We start from the raw sequence: 24,555 nt of genomic DNA on the forward strand, positions 1-24,555 counted from the left end.
GTAATAGTATATAACGTTATACGTTAATACGTAATAGTATATAACGTTATGCATTATTACGTAATAGTATATAACGTTATACGTGATATAGTGATACTATATAACGTTATACGTTATTACGTAATAGTATATAACTTTATACGTTAATACGTAATAGTATATATCGTTATACGTTATATGGTAATACTATATAACGTTATACGTAATATGGTAATACTATATAACGTTAAACGTTATTACGTAATAGTATATAACGTTATACGTCATATGGTAATAATATACAACGTTATACGTGAAATGGTAATACTACATAACGCTATACGTTATTACGTAATGGTATATAACATTATACGTGATATGGTAATACTATATAACGTTATACGTTACTACGTCATAGCATATAACGTGATACGTTATTACGTAACAGTATACAACGTTATAAGTTATTACGTTATAGTATATAACGTTATACGTTATTACGTAATAGTATATAACGTGATACGTTATTACGGAACAGTATACAACGTTATACGTTATATAGTAATATTATAAAACGATATACGTGATATAGTAATACTACATAACGCTATACGTTATTACGTAATAGTGTATAACGTGATACGTTATTACGTAAAAGTATATATCGTTATACGTAATATGGTAATAATATACAACGTTATACTTGATACAGCAATACTATATAACGTTATACGTTATTACGTAATAGTATATAACGTTATACGTTAATACATAATAGTATATATCGTTATACGTTATATGGTAATACTATATAACGTTATACGTTATTACGTAATCGGATATGACGTTATACGTTATTACGTAATAGTATACAACGTTATACGTTAATACGTAATAGTATATAACGACATTCGTTATATGGTAATAATATACAACGCTATACGTGATATAGTAATACTATATAACGTTATACGTTATTACGTAATAGTATATAACGCTATGCGTTATTACGTAATTGTATATAACGTTATTCGTTATAGTGTTATATTATATAACGTTATACATTATTACGTGATAGTATATAACGACATTCGTTATATGGTAATAATATACAACGCTATACATGATATAGTAATACTATATAACGTTATACGTTATTACGTAATAGTATATAACGCTATGCGTTATTACGTAATTGTATATAACGTTATTCGTTATAGTGTTATATTATATAACGTTATACATTATTACGTGATAGTAAATAACGTTATACGTTATTACGTAATAGTATATAACGTTATACGTTATTACGTAATGGTATATAACGTTATACGTTAATACGTAATAGTATATATCGTTATACGTTATATGGTAATACTATATAACGTTATACGTTATTAATACTATATTAATACGTTCTTAATACTATATAACGTTATACGTTATTACGTAATAGTATATAACGTTATACGTTAATACATAATAGTATATATCGTTATACGTTATGTGGTAATACTATATAACGATATACGTTATTACGTAATAGTATATATCGTTATTCGTTATATCGTAATACTATATAATGTTATACGTTATAACGTAGTAGTTTATAACGATAAACGTTATATGGTAATGCTATATAACGTTATACGTTATAACGTAACAATATACAACGTTATACGTTATATGGCAATACTATATAACGTTATACGTTATAACGTAACAATATACAGCGTTATACGTTATATGATAATACTATATAACGTTATACGTTATAACGTAACAATATACAACGTTATACGTTATGACGTAAGAGTAAAAGGTATGTAAATATGAAACCGGAATTTTTGTATAGAAAAATGCACGTTTATTGTACGATAATTATACGTTATATGGTAACACCATATAACGTTATACGTTATAACGTAACGCTATATAACGTTATACGTTATATGGTAATGCTATATGACGATATACGTTATAACGTAAGAATATACAACGTTATACGTTATATGGTAATACTATATAACGTTATACGTTATATGGTAATACTGTCACGTCCCGCGTTCCGCACGTGACGCCACGAGCCAATAACTTATGAATAATTAAACACGACCAATAATAATAAATTAACTAATAACTAACCAATCAAAATAAAAAGAATTATACGACAGACAATCAAAATGAAATAAATGAATCAATAAGAAGAAACACTACAACCAATCAGCAATGACATATAAAATACTAATAAAATGAAATAATTAAATGAACCAATAAATAAAACAAGCCGCGATTCAAATGTATGAGATTTCTCTGCGAAAACACATGTATATACACACACGTGTATGCATATCTGTGTGTGTGACCTACTTCGTGAATCTGAATAATTGGTAATCTAATAAAATAAACAAAAGAAATAAAATATACTACACTACATCAGCATTCTAATAAAAGTGAAAATTGTATACAAGATTGCCCTGCGACACACACATATATAGATATACACATGCGTACGCGTATCTTTGGGAAAATTCATAATATATATATGTATGTATACGTTATTAAACCATTAAAACGCAAAGAAATAAATATATAGATTTACATTTCTACGAACCTAGAGAATTATATACGAAATCCACATTATGGAATATTCAACCAATTAACGATCCGAGAAACAATGAGAATAACAATACGCGCACATATACATATGCATATATATATTTTACATAATGGAAAATTACATTGTGAAATGTATATATATATATATATACACATATTATTATATCGAACAACTACTCATCTAATATACAAAACCACCTTGTAAAAATTACATTACTGAACATTCAACTAAACCAACTGAAGATTTAATATAATAATATATAATAATATAATAATATATATATATATACATAGATATGTGAAATAGCGTTGTATATAACCAGAAACAATACAAATGTCACACGACTTCTTCAACATACTCATACACGACATCTTCGACTCTTCGTTCCTGCCAACAACACCTCACACGATGACTGCGTTTTCTAGGGCCACTTACGGATTCTTTACAATTCTTCTTCTTCTTGCACTGAAATATCATATGCACTGAATAAAATACGAAAGAAGCAGGATGAACTAAATAAAAGAAATCATAACAAGTTACACACCGAGACAGTCCGCATGGGAACCTCTGACAAAGATACCTCCGTATCTATCATTAAACGCATAATAATCAAGATGCACAAACCTCATTTGGAAGTCGACACCACTCACAGCGCGCCAATGCAAGGGAGGAAAACGAATGAAATTGTATTTCGTGAAGACGTTTCACCACTTTCCATAGATCAGAAACTGGAGTTACACAACTAATAACCTAATAACAAGAAAGTAATATAAAATATACACGATTTAATATATAGCAAATATGGACATATAAATCTACAAGGAGCAAAATATATCTCATATTGTCAAATAAAACCAAATTGTCAAAAGATCATCAGGACACGACGCCAACGAAGGTGCCACTGTGCCTATTTGAATGGAAAACCGCCACTTCAGCATCATCCCTCGCACATATTCACACACGCACGTCGATCACGTCATCTCGTACCATTCACATATCTTCCTCTTCTTGCGCTAAAACAAATTCACAAGTTTAAGGAAACAAACAACATGCGAAACGAGACAGAATACTAAAAACACACTCACACAGTTCGCACAGGCGCGGACGCTTTTGTGTCCATGACTCAACATAACCTGTAATCATCAAACTCCACGTTCTCTCATGGAAACTCTAAAAACCTGCAGCATTGCGATTCCCACCGGAACGAACTGTCACGTGACTGTCATCCCATTGGGGATGTCATTATAAAAAGCGTAGCGACACAATTCAAATCGGAGTAATCCTTACCAGTTGAATAAAAGAGTAAGAGAGTAATTGTTAGCGGTTCGGGAGAATTTAGCGAAAATAGAGAAAGTAATTGTTAGCGGGTCAGTTGAATAAAGGAATAGGAGAGAAATTGTAGCGTTCGGGAGAATTTAACGAAAATAAAGAAGAGTAATTGTTAGCGGGTCAGTTGAATAAAGGAATAGAAGAATAATTGTTAGCGTTCGGGAGAATTTAGTTAAAATAAAGAAGAATAATTGTTAGTGGTTCAGTTAGAATAAAGAAGAGTAATTGTGAAAAGAGAGTAACTGCCATTAGTTGGTTCAGTTAGAATATAGTCAGAGAGTAATTGTTAGCGGGTCAGTTGAATAAAGGAATAGAAGAGAGTAATTGTTAGCGTTCGGGAGAATTTAGCGAAAAATAAAGAAGAGTCAGATTAATTGTTACCGTTAACGTTAGCGATTAATTGTTAGTGGTTCAGTTAGAACAAAGGAGAGTAATTGTGAAGAGAGAGTAACTGCCATTAGTTGGTTCAGTTAGAATAGAGTAAGAGAAATTGTTAGCGTTCGGGAGAATTTAGCGAAAATAAGCAGAGTAATTATTAGTCGTTCAATTGAATTTGAGTGAGTCTGATATCAGTTCGTTCAGTTGATTTAATTAGAATTTAAGTTAGGATTAGAGAATAATTGTTCGTTCCAGTTCGAGTTTAAGAATTACGAGATATAAATGTTATTAGTCAGTTCGAATTATAAAATAATTGTTATTAGTCAGTTAGAATTAAAACAATAGTTGGCTCAAGTTTTTGTGTTAGAATTTCGAATTGTTAAACACGTCCGGACACACTGTTGTTTACACTGTTCAAATTAAATAAAGATTAAAACGAAAAATTATAGAAGTGTCGATCTTTGTAAAACCGGAATCACCCCAGCGGCCTGCCCGTTCATCAGCGGAGGCCAACGTCAGGTGAGTCAACTTTAATTATTATTAATAATTAATAATTAAAATAATAAATAATATCAATGATTAGTATAATTCGTCATTAATTCCGCCAGTAATAATTATTTATAATATAATTGTTTATTCCAAACAATCCTCTCCCGTGCTAGTATTCCTGCGCATAGCAGGTTAGCCGAAACGTGGAGATTGTTGACCAGTGGCCTAAACTCCAATCAACGTTACTTAATCTAACAAGAAATATCTAATTGAAACAGTCCTTAGACTGTTTCTGGTGGCAGCGACTACTACATTGTTTAAAATTTCAAAATTTGGATAGCGAAACGTAACAATATAGATATATTAGATAAAAATTTTGGTGGCAGCGGTGGGATACGCTCCACGGAGGATTGCAGTTGGTATAAACAATAATATACGCTCATAGGTTTAAAGTTTTTCAGTTTATTAACTGAAACATACACATAAACATATACAAAAAGAAAAAAAAAAGAAACATGGCGGTTGCACGAGACTCACTAAACGAGGACACGATTACGTTTTTGTCGGAAAAATTGAAAGCGTGGGACGAGAATTTTCGCGTACTAACCGACATTAATGCAAGTGTAAGCAGAGTGGAAGAAGACCTGCGTGCAAGTAGGGAATCGAGAGATACCGAAATTCCCACATCGACGCCGTTAATTCCGCGAGGAATAAGACCCATTAATGATAATTTTCAATCAATTAAACTAAAAGACGCGATCGAGTCAGTGCCAGTGTTCGACGGCCATCGACCACCGGTATTTCAATTTTTAAGGGCATGCGAACGAGCTCGAAGTATGGTGCCAAGAAGTCAAGAACCTTACCTAGTAAAATTATTGATGGACAAACTACGCGGACACGCGTTTCTCGCCGTAGAGGACGGTGCAGTATTAACCCTGAACGATTTCGGAAATAGGTTAAAAAATATGTTCGGTCCGGGAAAAACAATTAACGAATACAGAGGTGAACTAGCGACGGTGTTTCAACGACCGGGGGAAGAGATCTTAGATTACATAGATCGCGTCAAAAATCTCAGGCTAGCAATAATGGACGAGGAAAGATGCGGATTTGATACCGTGTCCGCGGATGTCCAAGACACTATAGATTGGGACATGGCAGAAGCCTTCGTTAAAGGACTCCCAAACGAGGTATTTATGCGGGTAAAATTAGCCGGATATCAATCCCTAGACGACGCGTTTTGCCACGCCGTGAGAGCTACAAGAGAATTGAAACAAATAAATAACAGATCGCGATGTCAACGACTAGGAAATCCGAACAATTATAACTGGAACGGCTCTCGCCCTAACAACGACAACAATTGTAACAACAACCGCAATATCAACGGAAATAACCGCCAGGATCGAAGATTCGTGCCGCCGATGCAGAATCGTCCGACACCTCCGAATAATTATAATGGAAACAACACTCGTCCCCTATACGATAGTAACAACATCAGAAACCACCACCAGGATTGGAGATTTGTATCGCCGTCGCGGAATCGTCTAAGCGACCCGGGAATAGAGAAAGATATTAGGAAAAGAGCAAGAGCAATAACCTGGAAAGAAAAATGCGTAGATAAACATCTCAAAAGAGATCCAAGTCAAAGGAGGGATGCTGATTATTTGAAACAACCAACCTTCCAATACAAACACTGTTCCGTTGCTGTGATAAAAGACGATGTTACTTTAAGTAGCAAGAGGACGCACGGCACCACAGACGAAATCATGAGTGAAAAATCTCCCGAATCCCCAGCCAAAATAAACAACACTAATATCAAAGAACTTTCAGAAGAGGCAGAAACTAGGAAATTGAACGACGAAACGAAAGGCGACGTTTATCCCCTGCCTAATATCACGGTTGACTCGGCAAGAATACAAAATCAAGGTTCCACGAATTTTGTGAACGTTTCAAATATAATACGAAAAGAGATAGCGAGCGTATCACCCTCAAAAACTTCTATAAAACCATCAGAAAGTAACTTTATCGAACTCAAAGTCAAGCCATTAAATTCTAAGAAAACTCAGACTATAGAGAATAAAAGTATAGCCATCCCTAAACCCAAAACAGAATCTATAAGCAAAAAGGTTTGTAATAAAAATTCAAAGAATAATTCTAAATCTACTGAAAATATTCCTAAACGTCCCATACAAGTAATTAATAAATTACATATAATAAGCACTTCCAGTGAACCTATTCATTCTAAAAAAGTAGAGAAAACTCAACAGGTTGTGAATAAAATAAATAAAGAAGGAAAAGGAGTGAGCGAGGAAAAGAATTCTAAACATATTCAGGCTGGAAAAACACAAGTTAAACGGGCTCAAGGAAATCGAAAAGAAGAAAATAGAGAATCACCAGTCGAAGGCGCATATGAAACCTTGAGTAAATACGCTAGCCATTGGATTACAATTGGAGTAAAAATACTTCATTGGTTACTATACCTAGTGTCTGATGTAGCCAGCAAAAATGCTGATCTAATGATTCCTCTTGAAAACTATAGATGGTATCATACTATACTATATCCAAAATATTTATGGTTTAATATAGCTATGGCATTTACAAGACTTCGTATTTTGAATGCTATTGGCGAACAACTTGATAATTGGTTCGGTGATAGTAAACTTGCGTCTTGGCGCAAAATAAAAACCAAAATGAAAAAAAGGAAGAAAGTAGTAATTAGATACATGGTAGTCTTGAACCCAATGCAACAAAGGTTATTAGTTCGCAAGGAAAATGGATATATACTAACGATTCGAGATTTACACGAAGGAATAAAATTCTCCCTACACGAACTAGTCTTTGGGCACTTAGCCAGAGAACCTACTGGCGAGATGATAACCGAGGAGAATATGGAACCAACATATGCAGAGTATCTCAGAGACCTGTTCGATAAAATCGTCATCGTTCAACAAATGGCAAGAGAAAATCTGATAAAATCCAAATTAAAGTCAAAAGAATACTATGACAGACGAATCAACCCGCAAAATTTCAAAATAGGAGATCTAGTATATCTATTAAAGGAACCCAGAAGAGAAAAATTTTCCGACCAATATTCGGGACCGCATAAAGTGTTGGAAATTTTAGAAAACCAAAACGTCATGATTGAAGTGAAAAGGATTCCGCGAACAGTGCACTTAAATAAGTTAAAATTAGCGCATAACCGAAATAAACAATAAACGAAACGTTTTCAGAAGGTAACACAGTACAGTAGTATGTAGTGTAGTGCTGCTCGTCGAATAATGCGGATAATGGAAACCTAAAAAGAAAAGGAAATTACTATGTACTTTCTAAACATTACTCAAATATAAAATGTATTAATTCAATAAAGTGATTAAAACGGTGAAAGTGAAAAGTACCTTGTGAACAATTAACTATTGTAAAAGGAAGTGTATATGCAAAGACAGGCCATAAGCCCATATTCGTAAAACATAACGTATGACAGCCATCTGAAACAAATGGAAGAATTAACCTCAATTAACTTAATACAAAATATAATAGTACTAAACGATTATAACAATATCGTGGTTAAACCAAAGTAAGTGCGACACTGCTTGTCGAATAGTGCAGATAGTGGAAACCTAAAAACAAAAGAAAGATTACTATTTGCGTTCTATAAAACGTGTTAATTCAATAACATAATTAAAGGCAGTGAAAGTAAAAAGTACCTAGTCCACAATTAATCATTGTAGAAGGAAGTGTACATGCAGGAATTCCGCAGAGATAAATTATGGATCCACTCCGTAGAACATAGAATACGACTGCCAGCTGAAACAAATGCAAGAACTGGCCTCAATTGCCTTGACATATATGAAAAGAAATAATACTATTAAAACTTACAACAAGATTGCCAATTACGTCGGGTAGGTGTCTTGCTTGAGCGACGTAGCGTGTAGACTTGGAGAATAAAGACGAAGTAACTATGAACAGTAATAATATAGTGTACAAGTTCTAATATATAATACATGAATTAGTCTCGACTTACATTACACGATTATTATTATACCTCACATATAGAAACAGATTTGTAATGCACAATAGCGGTCGCTCACACAATGCACTACGTGCATATTGAGTTAATTAACTAAATGATATGTTTATACTCACAAATATAGGATGAATAAAGGTATCTGTAGTAAGTATTTTGAATATAATGAAAACCGGATGATGCCTTACACACGGTAACGCAGCATCGAAGGAATAAGATTTGAGAAACTACAAACGGTAATAATTCAATAAACAAGTTTTAACCAATAATACATAGATTAGCTCAAAAAATTATACTATACAAATATGAAATAATAATAAATCACAAGTACTAAGTAACAACAGATTAATAGGGAAGATATAGAAATAGCTAATAAAATAGAAATAGGCTAGAAATTAATCAAGATAGATTAGCCGAGCATTAATAATCAAACATAATTAAAATTAGGAATTATCATATTGTGTTAAGCTATTACAGCATTACTATATTAAATTACGTATAAAGAAATAAGGTTATACTACACAGTGGTGACTGGTGACACTATGCACGCATTAGATTAAACCAATTAAACAAAAGCTACATAAATATAAACTACCTTATAATTAAACAGTGAAACGATTCTATTAGTAATTAATATTTTCGACAACGATATAATCCACACGCTATTACATTAAAATAACACACAGTATATATACACATATTACAACAAATACAAAACAAACATATTACAACAAATACAAAACAAACATATTACAACAAATACAAAACAATGTTAAATTAAACATACACATTATGACGAACACAAAACAACACCGTTGACACTTCACTAGAACGGAGTTGAAACTAAGTAACAAAACAATTATTACAATATCAAACAAATTTACAAAACACCACACTCTTATTTAAGACGTACACAAACATCCATTTTGGAAATCCGTCGCGAGCGTGAAGCAGTTCTCACGCATGCGCAATGAACTACATGCAATAATTATACACACTAAAATAAATACAGAATAATATTATTCCCACTTCAATTATACGTCAACTGCTAAAATAAAGTCACAAATAATTAACAAATAAATAATAAAACCGCATGAATAAAATTCACCATATACTAGAGACATTCATGAACGGCCATCTTAGATTGTCACGAATAGGGAATAGTCCTTACGCACGCGCAATGAAACACATATACATAAATAATATTAATTTTATTTGAATTACACGTCACCTACTAAAATAAAGTTAAAAATAATTAACAGATAGATAATTAATTCGATATTGGCAAAAGTCACCACATATTAGGGACATCCACCACCAATCAACGCATGTATGTAGTAACTTTAATACCTTACAAATAAATTATATTTCTAATAAAAAAATAATAAAAAGACGGGTACGATAATCTAGACTTAGGCTATCGCGACCCATACGAAGACCCTCCAACACGTTTTTATGCACACAAATTCAAAGAGCGCGTTGTAGATTGTGTGAAATACAAATAACAAAACTCCAACCCGCGATATTTTGTCTGCAATGCATAAATGTCAATCTTAACACGACACAATAACCCCAAAGAAATCTTTTGATGTAAGGAATTGTAGTTCGCGCTGTTGCCCATTAGGATGGACCAACAACCAATCGCAACTACATCTGCTACGATCAGTCAAATTTCCTTCGGAAATTTGAACACCAAGGGCGGGGGTGTCACGTCCCGCGTTCCGCACGTGACGCCACGAACCAATAACTTATGAATAATTAAACACGACCAATAATAATAAATTAACTAATAACTAACCAATCAAAATAAAAAGAATTATACGACAGACAATCAAAATGAAATAAATGAATCAATAAGAAGAAACACTACAACCAATCAGCAATGACATATAAAATACAAATAAAATGAAATAATTAAATGAACCAATAAATAAAACAAGCCGCGATTCAAATGTATGAGATTTCTCTGCGAAAACACATGTATATACACACACGTGTATGCATATCTGTGTGTGTGACCTACTTCGTGAATCTGAATAATTGGTAATCTAATAAAATAAACAAAAGAAATAAAATATACTACACTACATCAGCATTCTAATAAAAGTGAAAATTGTATACAAGATTGCCCTGCGACACACACATATATAGATATACACATGCGTACGCGTATCTTTGGGAAAATTCATAATATATATATATTATGAATTTATATATAATATATATAATATATATATATATATATATATATATATATATATGTATACGTTATTAAACCATTAAAACGCAAAGAAATAAATATATAGATTTACATTTCTACGAACCTAGAGAATTATATGCGAAATCCACATTATGGAATATTCAACCAATTAACGATCCGAGAAACAATGAGAATAACAATACGCGCACATATACATATGCATATATATATTTTACATAATGGAAAATTACATTGTGAAATGTATATATATATATACACATATTATTATATCGAACAACTACTCATCTAATATACAAAACCACCTTGTAAAAATTACATTACTGAACATTCAACTAAACCAACTGAAGATTTAATATAATAATATATAATAATATATATATATATATATATATATATATATATACATAGATACGTGAAATAGCGTTGTATATAACCGGAAACAATACAAATGTCACACGACTTCTTCAACAACTTCGACTCTTCGTTCCTGCCGACAACACCTCACACGATGACTGTGTCACGTAAAATAAAAAGCAGGAGGCTCGAACGAAAAGAAAAAATTGAGATAACAAAAAAAAACGAGAGAATTTATTTCTGAATTTACACTGACTGCGATTTTGTTCTGAGCTCCAGCCGTGATTTTCCAAGACTGAAGCTCTTACAATTTGACTTTCGGTAACATCTGTTTCTTCTTTGTTTGTCATCCCTCAATATCCCCACTACCCTGTAGGCGTACGTGACCGTTGTCACACTTCTAGGACATTCGGTGGAAGGACCGTTAGGATACAGATGACTCATTAGGCACTTCGGCGATATACATTGTCGCCAAGGCCGCCACATCTTTATCTCCATCATCGGTCCATCGGATTTGAAGTATGCCGGTCGTGACAACTGCGTCTTCTAGGGCCACTTACGGATTCTTTACAATTCTTCTTCTTCTTGCACTGAAATATCATATGCAGTGAATAAAATACGAAAGAAGCAGGATGAACTAAATAAAAGAAATCATAACAAGATACACACCGAATAATACCGTAATAGTAGAAAGCATGTAAATATAAAACCGGAATTTTTGAATAGAAAAATGCACCTTTATTGTACGATAATTATACGTTCTATAGGTAACACCATAAAACGTTATACGTTATAACGTAACACCATGTAACGTTATATGTTAATACGTAACACTGTATAACGTTATACGTTATGTGGTAATACTATATAACGTTATACGTTATAACGTAACTATATACAGCGTTATACGTTATATGATAATACTATATAACGTTATACGTTATAACGTAAGAATATACATCGCTATACGTTATTGCGTAATAGTATATAACGTTATACGCCATGTGGTAATACTATATAACGTTATACGTTATAACATAACACTATATGACGTTATACGTTATATGGTACTACTATATTTTAATAAATAAATAAAAAAAAAAAAAACATGCAGTTTTTCCCTTCCCTTAGAATACAGAAATCTATACCTCTTCTTGCAACAGATCTAATGGAAAATAGATTTCTTTTCATACCTGGTACATACAAGACATCGTTCATTGTACATGCTACCCATTTGCCGTCCACAAAAGTCTCTACCTTGATTTTTCCTTTGCCGTACGCATCCATGAACGTACCATCGCCGATTTCTATCTTCACCGTGTTATCGAATTTTTCGAAGACGCTGAACCATTCTTGTCGTCCTGTCATGTGATTCGTAGCTCCTGAGTCGATTATCCAAGCATCATGGTTTGTCACTTGTATCGTTGAGGTGCTTCCTAATAGACCAATTCCGCTGTGATCTCGATTTTCATTTCTGGGTTCCTGGTTGTCTCTGCTGTTGTTTCCTTTCTTATTTTTGAAGCAATTTTTGCTGGTGTGGCCTTTCCTTTTGCATGTAAAGCATCTAAAGCAATCCTTCTTTAGATGGCCAACTTTTCCACAGTTGAAACAGCTTGGTCCTTGTTTCTCGTATTTACGTTTGCTTGACTGCTTCTGCTGTTCCCTTTTATAATTGTTACCTTTTGTTACCAGCGCCACCGATGTTTCCTGGTCGTCTTTCTTCCACCTGATTTCTTCCGCCATCAGCCTGATACTAAGCCTGTCTAAAGTCTTCTTTTCTTCTTCCACCGAATCCCACGCACTGTGAAAATGGTCAAATTTGTTCGGTAACACCGATGAAATGCGTGTTATCAGCATTTTCTCGCCAATTTCACTCCCAAGAGTTTTCATCTTCGCTGCTATCAATTCCAACTTTGATAAGTTGTAAGATACATTTTCAGATTCTTCCCATTTAAAATTGAAGAACTGCTTCTTACTTAGAATCTCATCCGACTTCATGTCATATACTGTATTCAACTTTTTCCACATTTCATGTGCTGTTTTTTTTTTTTTTTTTTTTTGCGTGGGGAGGGGAAAATGCTATTACGCATGCCCAGTGACCCGCATCACTGGGTTATGTGGGAGTCGGTCGGATGTCGTTGCCATACCCACTAAAAACCCCTCCTCCTTCTTCCTCCGCTTGGGGGGCAGACAACCCCGGTAAAACCTGTCGGCAGTCATCAGGCTTATCGTTTTTCGTTGTTTCATGTTCTTGCCCTCATTGCTCCGCGTAGTTGTTGTTTCGCTCGTTCTCCTCCTTGCTTCTTCCCAGGCCCTCGCTGTCACCCTCCTGTGACACATGACGGTCTTGCAGAATTGCCTAAATTTATTCCAGCTCTCGTCCTTGGCGGTCACCGTGGCGATCAGATTGCCCACGTTTATCTTCCCGCCCAGAGCGTTCTCCAGCTCGATCCTTCTGTCCGTCCACTTCGGGCACGCGAAGAGGGCGTGCTCTGCATCGTCGTTCGGGTCTCCACAGTCGAGACAGTTGCTGTCGCTGTCCCTGCCAATCCTTTTCCTATAGACACCGAAGCTCCCATGCCCGGTTAGCAGCTGCATGGTGTGGTGATCTATGTCCATCTTCTTTTTGGTAAATAACAGCGCACTCGGTATTAGCTTCTTTGTGATATTTTCTTTTTTGTAGTTGTTCCACTCCTTCTGCCAGTCCTCTTGGGCCTTCTTGCGAATCGCCTCCAGTTCCTCCTTCAGCTTGCAGTCGTCATCCGTGCCACTCCTGGGCCCATGGATCTTGTTCCTCTCGTAGGTCTCTCCGAGCATCTTTATCTTTATGTAAATCGGGAGATTCCCGGTCAACACGCAAAGTGCCGCGTGGGAGACGGTACGGTATGCCGTCGTTGTTATGCACAGGGCCGTTCGTTGTGCACGTTTCAGCTTTTTTCTGTTCTTATCGGTATTCGCTGCTCTAGCCCACACCGGTGCTCCGTAAGTTACGATGGACTCCCACACATTGTAGTAGAGCCTACGAGCCAAGCTGGGCGGCCCGTTGATGTTGGGTAGAATTCCCCTAAGTGCTCCTATTAACTTGTCGGCTCTGTTACACACCATCTCGATATGCGCACCGAACCTCCGACTGGAGTCAATGACGACTCCGAGATACCTGATGCGATCGACCGTTTCGATGTCCGAGGAGCCCAACCTGAGTTTCACCACTCTCGGCACTCGCAAGCTTGTGATGAACATGACCTCCGTCTTTTCTCTCGCCAGGGTGAGCCCGACACTCGTGCACCAGTCGTTGGCGATCCTTAGCATCGTGTTGACCTTGGCGGAGGCCTCTTCGTTCCTCCCGACGGAGCATGTGATGGCCAGATCATCCGCGAAGGCGGTTGCTCTGACCATTGGCATGTTGTCGAGTCTCTCGAGCAACCGGTCGTATACCAAGTTCCACAGGAATGGTCCGAGGATGGATCCCTGCGGGACTCCCGCCGCCACCTCGTGCTCCACCGTGCCGTGCTGGTTGCTCACGATGATCCTCCTTCCGGATAGGTAACTGCCGATTAGCCTTTTGACCTTCCATGGCAGCTTCCTCTTGTCAAATTCCTCGTATATGCTCTTCCAGCTGAGCGAGTTGAAGGCATTGCTAATATCTAGGGTGATCATCACGCATACTACCTTCTTCTGTCTGCAGATGTTGGCAAACTTCATCACCTGCGTGATGGCGTCTACCGTACTCCTCTTCTTTCTGAAGCCATATTGCCTCCGATGGAACGGGTCCATTCCGATGCATCTCTCGATGATCTTCTTAAAGCATTTTTCCCAGATCTTGCTCATGGTTGGGAGTATGCTTATCGGCCGGTACGCGTTAGGGAGACTGGGATCCTTACCCGGTTTCCTTAGCAGCATTACTCTGGCCGTCTTCCAGCAGACTGGGATCCTTCCTGATTCAGTGATGCCGTTGAACGCCCTTGTCACGAGTTCGCTCCTGCGACTCACTACCAGCTTCGCGATCTCGCCCGGCACGCCATCGACTCCTGCAGCCTTCTTGGTGTTCATTCTTCCGGCGGCATCGACGACATCGCCTTCGCCGATGGCGACGCTGAGGCTAATATCTCCTTCTTCTTCGGTCTCTGCCTCTTCGCGGCCCTCATAATGGGGGGGTCCGTGTCCCAAGGTGAATAGCCTCTGTAGGACTGCCTTCACCATGTCGATCGGCATGTCGTTGGTTGGTCCCTTGCTTTTACATATCTTCATGACCGTGCGATAGGGTTTGCCCCAAGGGTCGCTCTCCAGTATCTTGCAGTATTCTGCCCAGGCTGTTTTTTTGCTGCGGGCGATCTCCTTTTTTAATTGCCTTCGGATCTCCTTGTAGGCGTTGACGAGGGGCTCGGTGTTGCCGGCGTTCTTCTTCCTTTCTCTCGTCACCTTCCTGAGCGCTTTGTGCGCCTGCGCTCTCAGTTCCGCGATCATCGGGTTCCACCAGTAGTTCGCGTACTTGCGGGTCGCCGCACAGTTCGACTTCCTTAGCATCCCTTCGCACGTACCTTCGATGCTCTTTTGCAGGGGCTCGGCCCCATCCTCTCCGATAGCCGCGTTGAGGTCTTCCTTCTTCAGTGTGTCGTCGAATCTGCTCAGGAACTCCTCCGGCGATATGTCCTTGGTCACGTACCTGTAGAACTTCGATACGGTTCGGGTCTTCCTCGCCTTAAACCTGTGGAGCACGTACAGATGGTCCGAGGCCGAGTATTTGTCCAAGACCGCGCTTCCGGCGTGTATCTCGCTGACCTTATTGGATACGCTTATTATGTCGGGGAAGCTCGTCTTCCCGTTCATGAAGAAGGTATACTTTTCCTTGAGCCTCAGTGGAAACACCCGGTGGCTGCTTAGTGCCTCCATTAAAACTCTCCCTCTCTTGTCTGTGGTCGATCCTCCCCAACAGGTTGACTTTGCGTTGAAGTCTCCGGCCACGACGACCTTGTCGTGTCTTCTAGCAGCGCTCTTCGTCATAGTCGACAGCGTGTCTATGTATTCGGAGTATGCTAGCACTTTCATGTGCTGTTGTGCAACATAAAAAAAGATCCAACGGTTTCCTTCCTACTGAGGTCACAATTAATTTTCTCGCTAGCCGATCTGCCTTCAAAAATCTTTTACGGGCGATTTCTTTCTCCGCACTGTTACCTAGATGACACAGATTCCCTTCACATACGTTGATCAGGTCGTCATCTTCCTCCAAAAGTGTACGCATGACAAAACGCCACTGGAGCCAGTTTTCTTCGCCACGTAACATCTCGATCTTCGCACTTGCTGATTCCATTCTAGCACTATCACTTACTTTACTAAGCACAATACTTTGACAATTTATTCACTTCGCGTTGCTATCTTACACTTTACAGCCCTGGGCCCATAACCTGTTGAGGTTATTCGGTATATAAAGAGAGAAAAACGCGTGGATAAAGTGTAAGACACAAAGTATATATTTGACTTAATAATGAAATACAGGAATACAATTTGAGCTGGTCCAGATCCGCACGCTAGCAGTGTTATTTTATGACTGAAAACCCCGAAGCCAACGTCGCCTGTCTACTGTTTATGGTCTGCCTCCCTGCTATTCTTTTGTCTATATGCTGTCGATGGCTTCAGCGCTTGAGAAAGTTAAAAAGACCAGATGTGGAGTTTTCCTAGAAGTGGCGACCACTTCAACACCCTCCCTAAAACTCTACATCCCTACAAACAACAGTTCGCTGTTGAGTGCCGAAGCGTGCAGACGTGTCTCTAGTGCCCAGTGAAGTTCGAAAGTAACACGTGTCACCCAACCGTCGAAAGTGAACACAACGTGCTCCTATCCTTCCAAGTGTTTCCTATCCGCCAGAGAGAAGAAAAGTCTACGCAGCTAACCCCTACCCGAACCTTGCCTTATAGCCTCACGACTAGTTATTTATATTGAAATAGCTAGCTCGATGATGGCCCAGCATTCACCACCAGGCTCGTCCACGCAAACTTACAACTACCCCGCACTACTCCCCCCGTGGCAGAAGTGCAGCAGATCTCCACGCGCCAACGATGCCAATAAAGCGAAAAAACGTAAAATTGAATCACCAAATACAAACTCAAACCAACAGCAAACAACACAATTCAACACCCACAATAGGTTCGCAATACTAGAATCCTCAAACGACGCCATGGAAATCGCAGGCCCGCCACCAAACCAACAAGCACAGAGAAGCCCCCCTCCCCCACCAATATTTGTTAATGATGTCATCGACATCCAGACAATGACCAAGTCCTTAGAGAGAGATATCTCCAAGGAGGACTATAACCTGAAGATAACCAACAATCAAGTAAAAATCCTGCCGACGAATCCAGAAGCTTACAGGAAGCTCACCAAGACACTCAGGGCCCTGAACGCCAACTTCCACACCTACCAACTCAAAGAAGAAAGACCTTTTCGGGTGGTGCTACGAAACATCCACCACTCCGCAGACATCGACGAACTAAAAATAGAACTATCGAAACTCGGCCACGAAGTCACCAATGTCAGCAACATAAGGCATAGAGTCACAAAAGACCCGCTATCCCTATTTTTCATCGATTTAAAACAGAAACCAAACAACAAGGAAATCTACAATATCAGTCGCTTAATGAACGCCATCGTTAAATTCGAACCACCGCAAACCAAAAAGGAGATAGTCCAATGCAAAAGGTGCCAAAGATATGGGCAGACGCAGAAATACTGCAACCACACCTTCCGCTGCGTCAAATGTGCAGGTACACACCCCACCGACCAGTGCAGGAAATCACCGGAAACCCCAGCGAAGTGCATCCACTGTCAAGGTGATCATCCTGCCAACTACAAAGGCTGCTCAGCCTACAAAACTCTGTACTCAAACAAGTACCCCAAACTTAGAACAAAAGAGGTAAATTACCAAACACCCAGCTCGCCGAAATTCACCTTTACCCCAATCCCCCCAACCAATCAAACACCCAGCCCTATCAAACTCACCACTCCCTCAAACTCCTATGCCCAAGCGGTACAAGGCACTCGAAATACACCAAATAGCCACAGGGATCCTCCCCAAAATAGTGCCCCCACCTCACCTAATACAGACAACGTCTCTAGACTTGAAAAGCTAATGGAGAAACAATCAGAGCAAATAAACAATTTGCTATCGCTATTAACACTCATCATGGATAAATTAATACGCCCCGACACAAAATAAAACCAAGACGCATAGCTCTGTGGAATGCCAACGGTCTAGCGCAACGCAAACTTGAGCTAGAACTCTTCCTAAAACACCAGCTAATCGACATAATGCTCATATCTGAAACCCACTTCACCGACAAAAACTACCTGAACATAAACGGATACAAGTTCTACCACACCCAACACCCCAGCGGAAAGGCCCACAGCGGCACCGGAATCATAATCAAATCAAACATCAAGCACTACGAACTTCCACCATTCCAGAAAGACTACCTCCAAGCAACAAACGTAGCAATAGAAGACTGTCATGGTACAATCACCACTTCAGCTGTATACTGCCCTCCCAGACACTCCATCGCCAAAGAAGACTTCGACAACTTCCTGGACACCCTGGGCAATAGATTCATAGCCGGAGGAGACTACAACGCTAAACACACCCAATGGGGCAGCGGACTGGTTACAGTAAGAGGCAAAAACCTCCTCAACAGCATAATTACCAACAACCTCAACTACCTTACCACATACGAACCCACACACTGGCCCACCGACACAAACAAAATACCCGATCTCCTTGATTTCCTCATAACTAAAAATATCTCGTCAATACACGTCCAAATCAATTCCTCGGCTGATCTCTCCTCTGATCATTCCCCCGTGATAGTAACAGTCAGTTCAACTATCATCGAGAATACACCTAATGGCTCCATTCATAACCAACACACCAACTGGCAGCTCTTTAGAGAAGTCTTTACCCACACAACTTCAGCCTCAACCTCACTAAAAACCAATGAAGAAATCGAAGCAGCCACGGAATACCTAAACGCGAGCATAATAAACGCTATCCGCGTCTCCACACCGGCAAAAACATCCATCAGCAATCACGAATACCCCCAGTACATATTAAAAAAAATAGCAGAAAAACGTAGACTAAGAAGGATATGGCAGACCCATAGAACACCGGAGGACAAACGCAAACTAAACAACGCAACTAGAAAACTATCCAAAACCATAAAAAACTACAATAATGACCGTTTTCACAAATATCTCGCCAGCTTGTCCCCCACAGCCGACTCTAACTACTTACTATGGAAAGCCTCCAGGAAACTCACGCGCCCCCCACAAATAATACCTCCAATCCGCCGCCCGCAGGGTGGATGGGCGCGTAGCCCCATAGAAAAAGCTAACCTATTTGCCAAACACTTGACTGAAGTATTCCAACCTCATTCCTCCATAGCTGCAGCGGACGTCACGAATACCTGCACACTCCCTTCCAAATGTCCCCTCCTATTGAACCCTTCACTTCTGCAAAGATCATAGAAGCAATCAGTCGCCTAAACCCCAAGAAAGCAGCAGGCCACGACCTAATAGGAAATAAAGCAATCAAGGAACTTCCCATAAAAGGGATTGCACTCATCGCATCAATCTTTAACGCCATCCTCCGCTTTGAACACTTTCCTAAGGCGTGGAAAATCTCACTAATCACCCTCATCCCCAAACCTGGTAAACCAATATATGAAACCAGCTCCTATCGCCCAATCAGTCTTTTACCAACCCTGTCTAAACTATTCGAGAGGATGCTCACGAATCGTTTCCTTCCACTCCTAGAAGAATTGAAAACACTCCCAGATCACCAATTCGGCTTCCGAAAACAACACTCAACAGTAGAACAAATCCACCGCATAACCCACATGATCAGCCAAACCCTTGAAAAGAAAAAATACTGTTCAGCGGTATTCCTAGACATCCAACAGGCATTCGACAAAGTATGGCATGAAGGGCTACTCTACAAGATCAAAAAGATCCTACCCCATCCATACTACTCCATCTTAAAATCCTAGCAAAATCCAAAGCAATTAAAGGAAAAACTAAGAAAATTCTATTGGCTCACGGGCCGACGCTCCAAACTAAACATACAGAACAAAATAACCCTCTACAAGGCCGTAATAAAACCTGTCTCCACCTACGGAATCCAACTATGGGGAACAGCAAGTAATTCCAACATTGAAATACTCCAACGCTTCCAATCGAAAACGCTAAGATCCCTATTAAATGCACCCTGGTATGTTACCAACGAAACAATCCACCGTGACCTCAAGATACCTACAGTCAAAGATGAAATACACAAGTTCAGAAGCGGATATAACACAAGAGTCAACAACCACCACAACCCACTAGTCAACCAACTACTGGACACGACGGACCAGATCCGCAGACTAAAAAGAAAATAAACTCTAGATTAAATCCTTAGTTTCTACTAGAACCAACAATATAAAACTATTATAATCCATGTCATTGTATCACGCCAAACTAAGTTACTGAAAATTCTCAACGAGAATTGATTGTAAATATTCTAATAAATAAAAAAAAAAAAAAAATGATACATGTTTCGATGATTGAGCCGTTAAACGTGACAAAGCGATGGAATTGTTTTGCACAGAAATTCTGGTTCTAAAATTATGTTAGGGATTCTAGGGCGTAATAACATCTTGGAACGCAAAGTTATCGATGTGTCGATGAAAGTTAAGCGAGCTTTATCGAAGCACACGTTCGAGTCTTTGGGCGATTGCTAGGAATACGCGTAATGTTCTTTTCTGTGAGCTGAAAAGTCGAACGACTATAAAAGGCGTTTGTAGAGGATTTCAAAGCGGAAGAAGAAGCAATACAAATGTTTAGAATCAGAAATTATCTGTTTATATAGAGATCTGTTTGATGCAAGATCTAAAATCAATCAAATCGGATTGTATGGATTGTGTATTTGTCTGTGTTAATCCTTTGACGTCGATACCAACGATGTATATAGCGAATGGCGGTTATCAGCCAAGATTATGAACACGTACGCAAATAGACTAGAATATTTTGCAAGAATGAAATGTCTTGGTATGGTACGCTTTAATCTATCTATCCAAGTCAAAATAAGTATAAAAATCGCGTGGCAATCAACATATTAAAAAAAAAAAAAAAAAAAAAAAAAAAAAAAAAAAAAAAAAAAAGGAGAAACAGATGCTTCTGATTGTTTTTTAGTGCATTTTCATAAAATCTTCTAAATGTTTAATTCTCATAGAATAAAAGGGAGAGCATACGTTTGAATCTCAGCAGATTTTATTAATTCTTTGAAACCATAAATACAATATGAGTATTACATCAACTTTAGTTCATACATGTAACAACATATTATTCTGAACGTAACAGTTACATTTAATGAAACATTTACTTATCCAGTAAATCCATATTCTCTACTAAACGTTCGTTTATTAATAAAACTGCCATAATCGTCCACGCATTGTTCGCTTCCTTAATTATTTTTCAAAGTATAACGATAATCAATGATGCAACAGAAATATCACGTAACATCCCAACAATCTTACATGAGATTTTAGCTGTTTTTACTATACAAATTAAGTCATTATTAAAATAAGTCATTATAATAATATATATGTCGGAGATGGAAATACACCGGAACCTCTCCTTGGATTCTCGGGAATACCGTAATGTCGTAATTTAAATTAAACAAATGTCGCTCCGATTGTTCGAGGTTCATGATAGTGAGCTTGGGCTCGAGGCGACAACCAGTCGCCGAACGTAGCCGCGGTCAAGGGATGAACGTTTTATCTAACAAAGGCACAGAGTAACTCTATACCTCTCCTTTAAAGAAATAGCCGTAGCGACACGTGGCAGTAAATATTTCAAAGGTTTCTGTTCCGTGGCTCGCCACACGCAGATCCTATCCTTCGGGTAAGATGATCTCCAGATGGCAATATACCTCCGCAGTATGTTTAGCTAACGTGAGGACCCGCAATAAATCTTAAGATTTAGTCAAGCAAAGTTCTTCATTTAGACAAACGGTCCTTGTTGCAACTACGGGAAGATAGGAGAAGCCTATCTTCCACGAACGATGCCCCCCGTCAACAACCTCCCCTCAAGGGCGGCCAGCATCTCTTTCAAAACGCCGATATGGAGATCGACCAATTAGCAACAGCGCTAATTTCCCTCGCCTTTGGAACGAAAGCTTTCTTTGACGAATCCGAGGATCTCATGTCCTTAGACCCACCCAATATAGTTTTCCTCGACGGCATCGTCGAGACGGAGAGTCACTCTCCGGTACGATCTCGACGACGATTCAAGTAACTCTCGGATACGTAGTGATTGCCCCATGCATTAACATTGAGTACAACTTAGACGCTAAAGAAGAGTAGAGTTCGTCATCCCGTTGACCGTGGATTCGTTATTGAGCCTAGGATCATCGTCATTAGCTTCTCGAGTATCAAATTATCGCGATTACTTGTCCAATTCCATCATGGTCATGTTTGCACTGGTAAATATCTCCTCTATTGCATAACGATCACGTCTAGCGCCAATAGGGATTCGTTTCACGCCCTTAACCCTAACTCTAATCGTAACGCCAACCCGACATATATATACATACATATATATATTTTATACATACATACATATATCAATTTTTATACACACAATTATACATATTTATATATGTATGTGTGTATATATATATATATATATTTATATAATATATTACAATCATTTAATAAACTTTCATTTTCATTTAATATTTTCATTTAATAATTTAATAAACCTTCGTCCCGCAAAGGCAAATAAATTCACGCATAACATTTCTTTGTTCTAGGATTGTATTTGTTGAAAGATGGATAGCATTAAGCGCTGGAATAAAGAATGACGAATCGTTATTCTTTAACCATCGTACTTAGACACATATTTATTGAGCTACTTGTATTTTAATCGAAGTCTAATATCCTCCATCTGTAGGCGTAAATATTACTGCCGTTGTTAATGTTATTTAAGTTTTACTACTGGAAAGGACATTTAAGTTTGAAGGCAGGCAAGTCTACTGTTCTTAAAGCTGACATTTAGACATCTAAGATTTTTTGTGTCTTTATTGACAAAAATATATTTGACTTTGCATATCTAAAATAAAGGATTTGCGTTATTTAATGATATGAGATAAAAGAAATACTATGCATATGATTTGATTGAAATTTTGAAAGTGTATAGACCCTGTTTTAGAAATATTAATTCGGTAGACTATAAATTTATATTACAAAATTAACTGTTTTCTACTTTTGTTGTACTTTTCTTCTACTTTCTGGACATTTTACTGGAAATGCTGGAGATTTTAAATCAGTAATTAATAAAGTGAATTCATAAAATAACTTTTAAACGCATTGCTATCTAAAGTACAAATTCTTACGTTTTTAAAAATATATTCTTATAGTTATTGTATGTAACGTACTTGAATCTTTACGTGTATGGTTAAAATATTTTGTCCGCATTTTATTCAGTCATTTAAAATATCAAAGCAAACTTATTTCAAGTGAAAAATAATCCTTATTCCTATAAGCAGTATTCATTACAAGAACTAATTTTACATATATAATCGTAACAAAAAAGAAACATTAAACAGGCATTTATAGTTATTGACATTTATCTTTTGTATGTTCATTTACGAGGAAATGGTACTTAATGTAAAAGCGACTGGATTTCATATTTTTAACTATTGTGTACATGTATTGAATCTTATTGTTCTTCTTAAAAATTAAATGAATACTCATAATCCTAAAACATCCTTTCTATGTTGTACTAGATATATATACAATTAAAATGTGTAATAATGTGAATGATAAACTAGTTCGAATAATTATTTTGCTTAAACGTAAGTTAATTGAAATCAGATGAATGTTATACACGCATTATACCGTGCATTATGAACTATTGATTGATTGATGCTCATATTTAATTATTAACGAGAAAATTAGAAAAATCAAATTGAATTTAATTTGTCCTTCTTATATTTATTAAGATGAGTTCTGGGACTTGAAACACTCGAGATTAGAAATTTTGATTAATGTTTCACATTATCACTGGACGCTTGTTGTAATATCTTTTGTACGAGATACACTATACATACACAAGATCAAAATGGAATTTCGAAACGG

General features: G+C 37.6%; 1 protein-coding gene and 1 long non-coding RNA gene across 24 annotated transcripts; both read right to left on the reverse strand.

The window, feature by feature from the left end:
• Positions 1-2,333: 2,333 nt before the first annotated feature.
• On the reverse strand, positions 2,334-11,556 carry LOC126916897 (uncharacterized). Its single transcript, XR_007710810.1, has 2 exons — positions 11,510-11,556; positions 2,334-2,956 (listed from the first exon to the last, which is right to left on the reverse strand). It is a non-coding gene; the product is annotated as an uncharacterized LOC126916897 (long non-coding RNA).
• Positions 2,822-11,460, reverse strand: LOC126916885 (uncharacterized). 23 transcript variants are annotated; one of them, XR_007710789.1, is made up of 10 exons: positions 9,604-9,879; positions 8,669-8,748; positions 8,497-8,596; positions 8,338-8,409; positions 8,188-8,277; positions 6,471-8,087; positions 5,659-6,389; positions 3,687-3,732; positions 3,144-3,612; positions 2,822-3,064 (listed from the first exon to the last, which is right to left on the reverse strand). XR_007710789.1 is itself a non-coding variant. In XM_050723155.1 (8 exons), exons 1-8 carry the CDS (start codon positions 9,938-9,940, stop codon positions 3,571-3,573), a joined length of 555 nt encoding a protein of 184 aa, XP_050579112.1. In that variant the 5' UTR covers positions 9,941-10,994; the 3' UTR covers positions 3,368-3,570. The 23 variants fall into 23 exon arrangements, 10 of the variants coding, with proteins under 10 accessions (XP_050579112.1, XP_050579113.1, XP_050579114.1 ...); XR_007710787.1 differs by having other exon boundaries at positions 5,659-8,087; positions 8,347-8,409; positions 9,604-9,874; XR_007710777.1 differs by having other exon boundaries at positions 5,659-8,087; positions 9,604-9,874.
• Positions 11,557-24,555: the final 12,999 nt, after the last annotated feature.

This window comes from Bombus affinis, chromosome 5 (assembly GCF_024516045.1).
Source record: "Bombus affinis isolate iyBomAffi1 chromosome 5, iyBomAffi1.2, whole genome shotgun sequence".
In the NCBI taxonomy this organism is placed as follows: domain Eukaryota; kingdom Metazoa; phylum Arthropoda; class Insecta; order Hymenoptera; family Apidae; genus Bombus; species Bombus affinis.

Bases quoted from the DNA above. Each gene is read 5' to 3' on its own strand.
- LOC126916885 (XM_050723153.1), bottom strand. The intron at 8,615-8,668 runs GTAAGTTTTAAT...AATTGAGGCCAG, and splicing joins ACGTAATTGGCAATCTTGTT to TTCTTGCATTTGTTTCAGCT. The intron at 3,733-7,992 runs GTTATGCGCTAA...TGATGATTACAG, and splicing joins TTCGTTTATTGTTTATTTCG to GTTATGTTGAGTCATGGACA.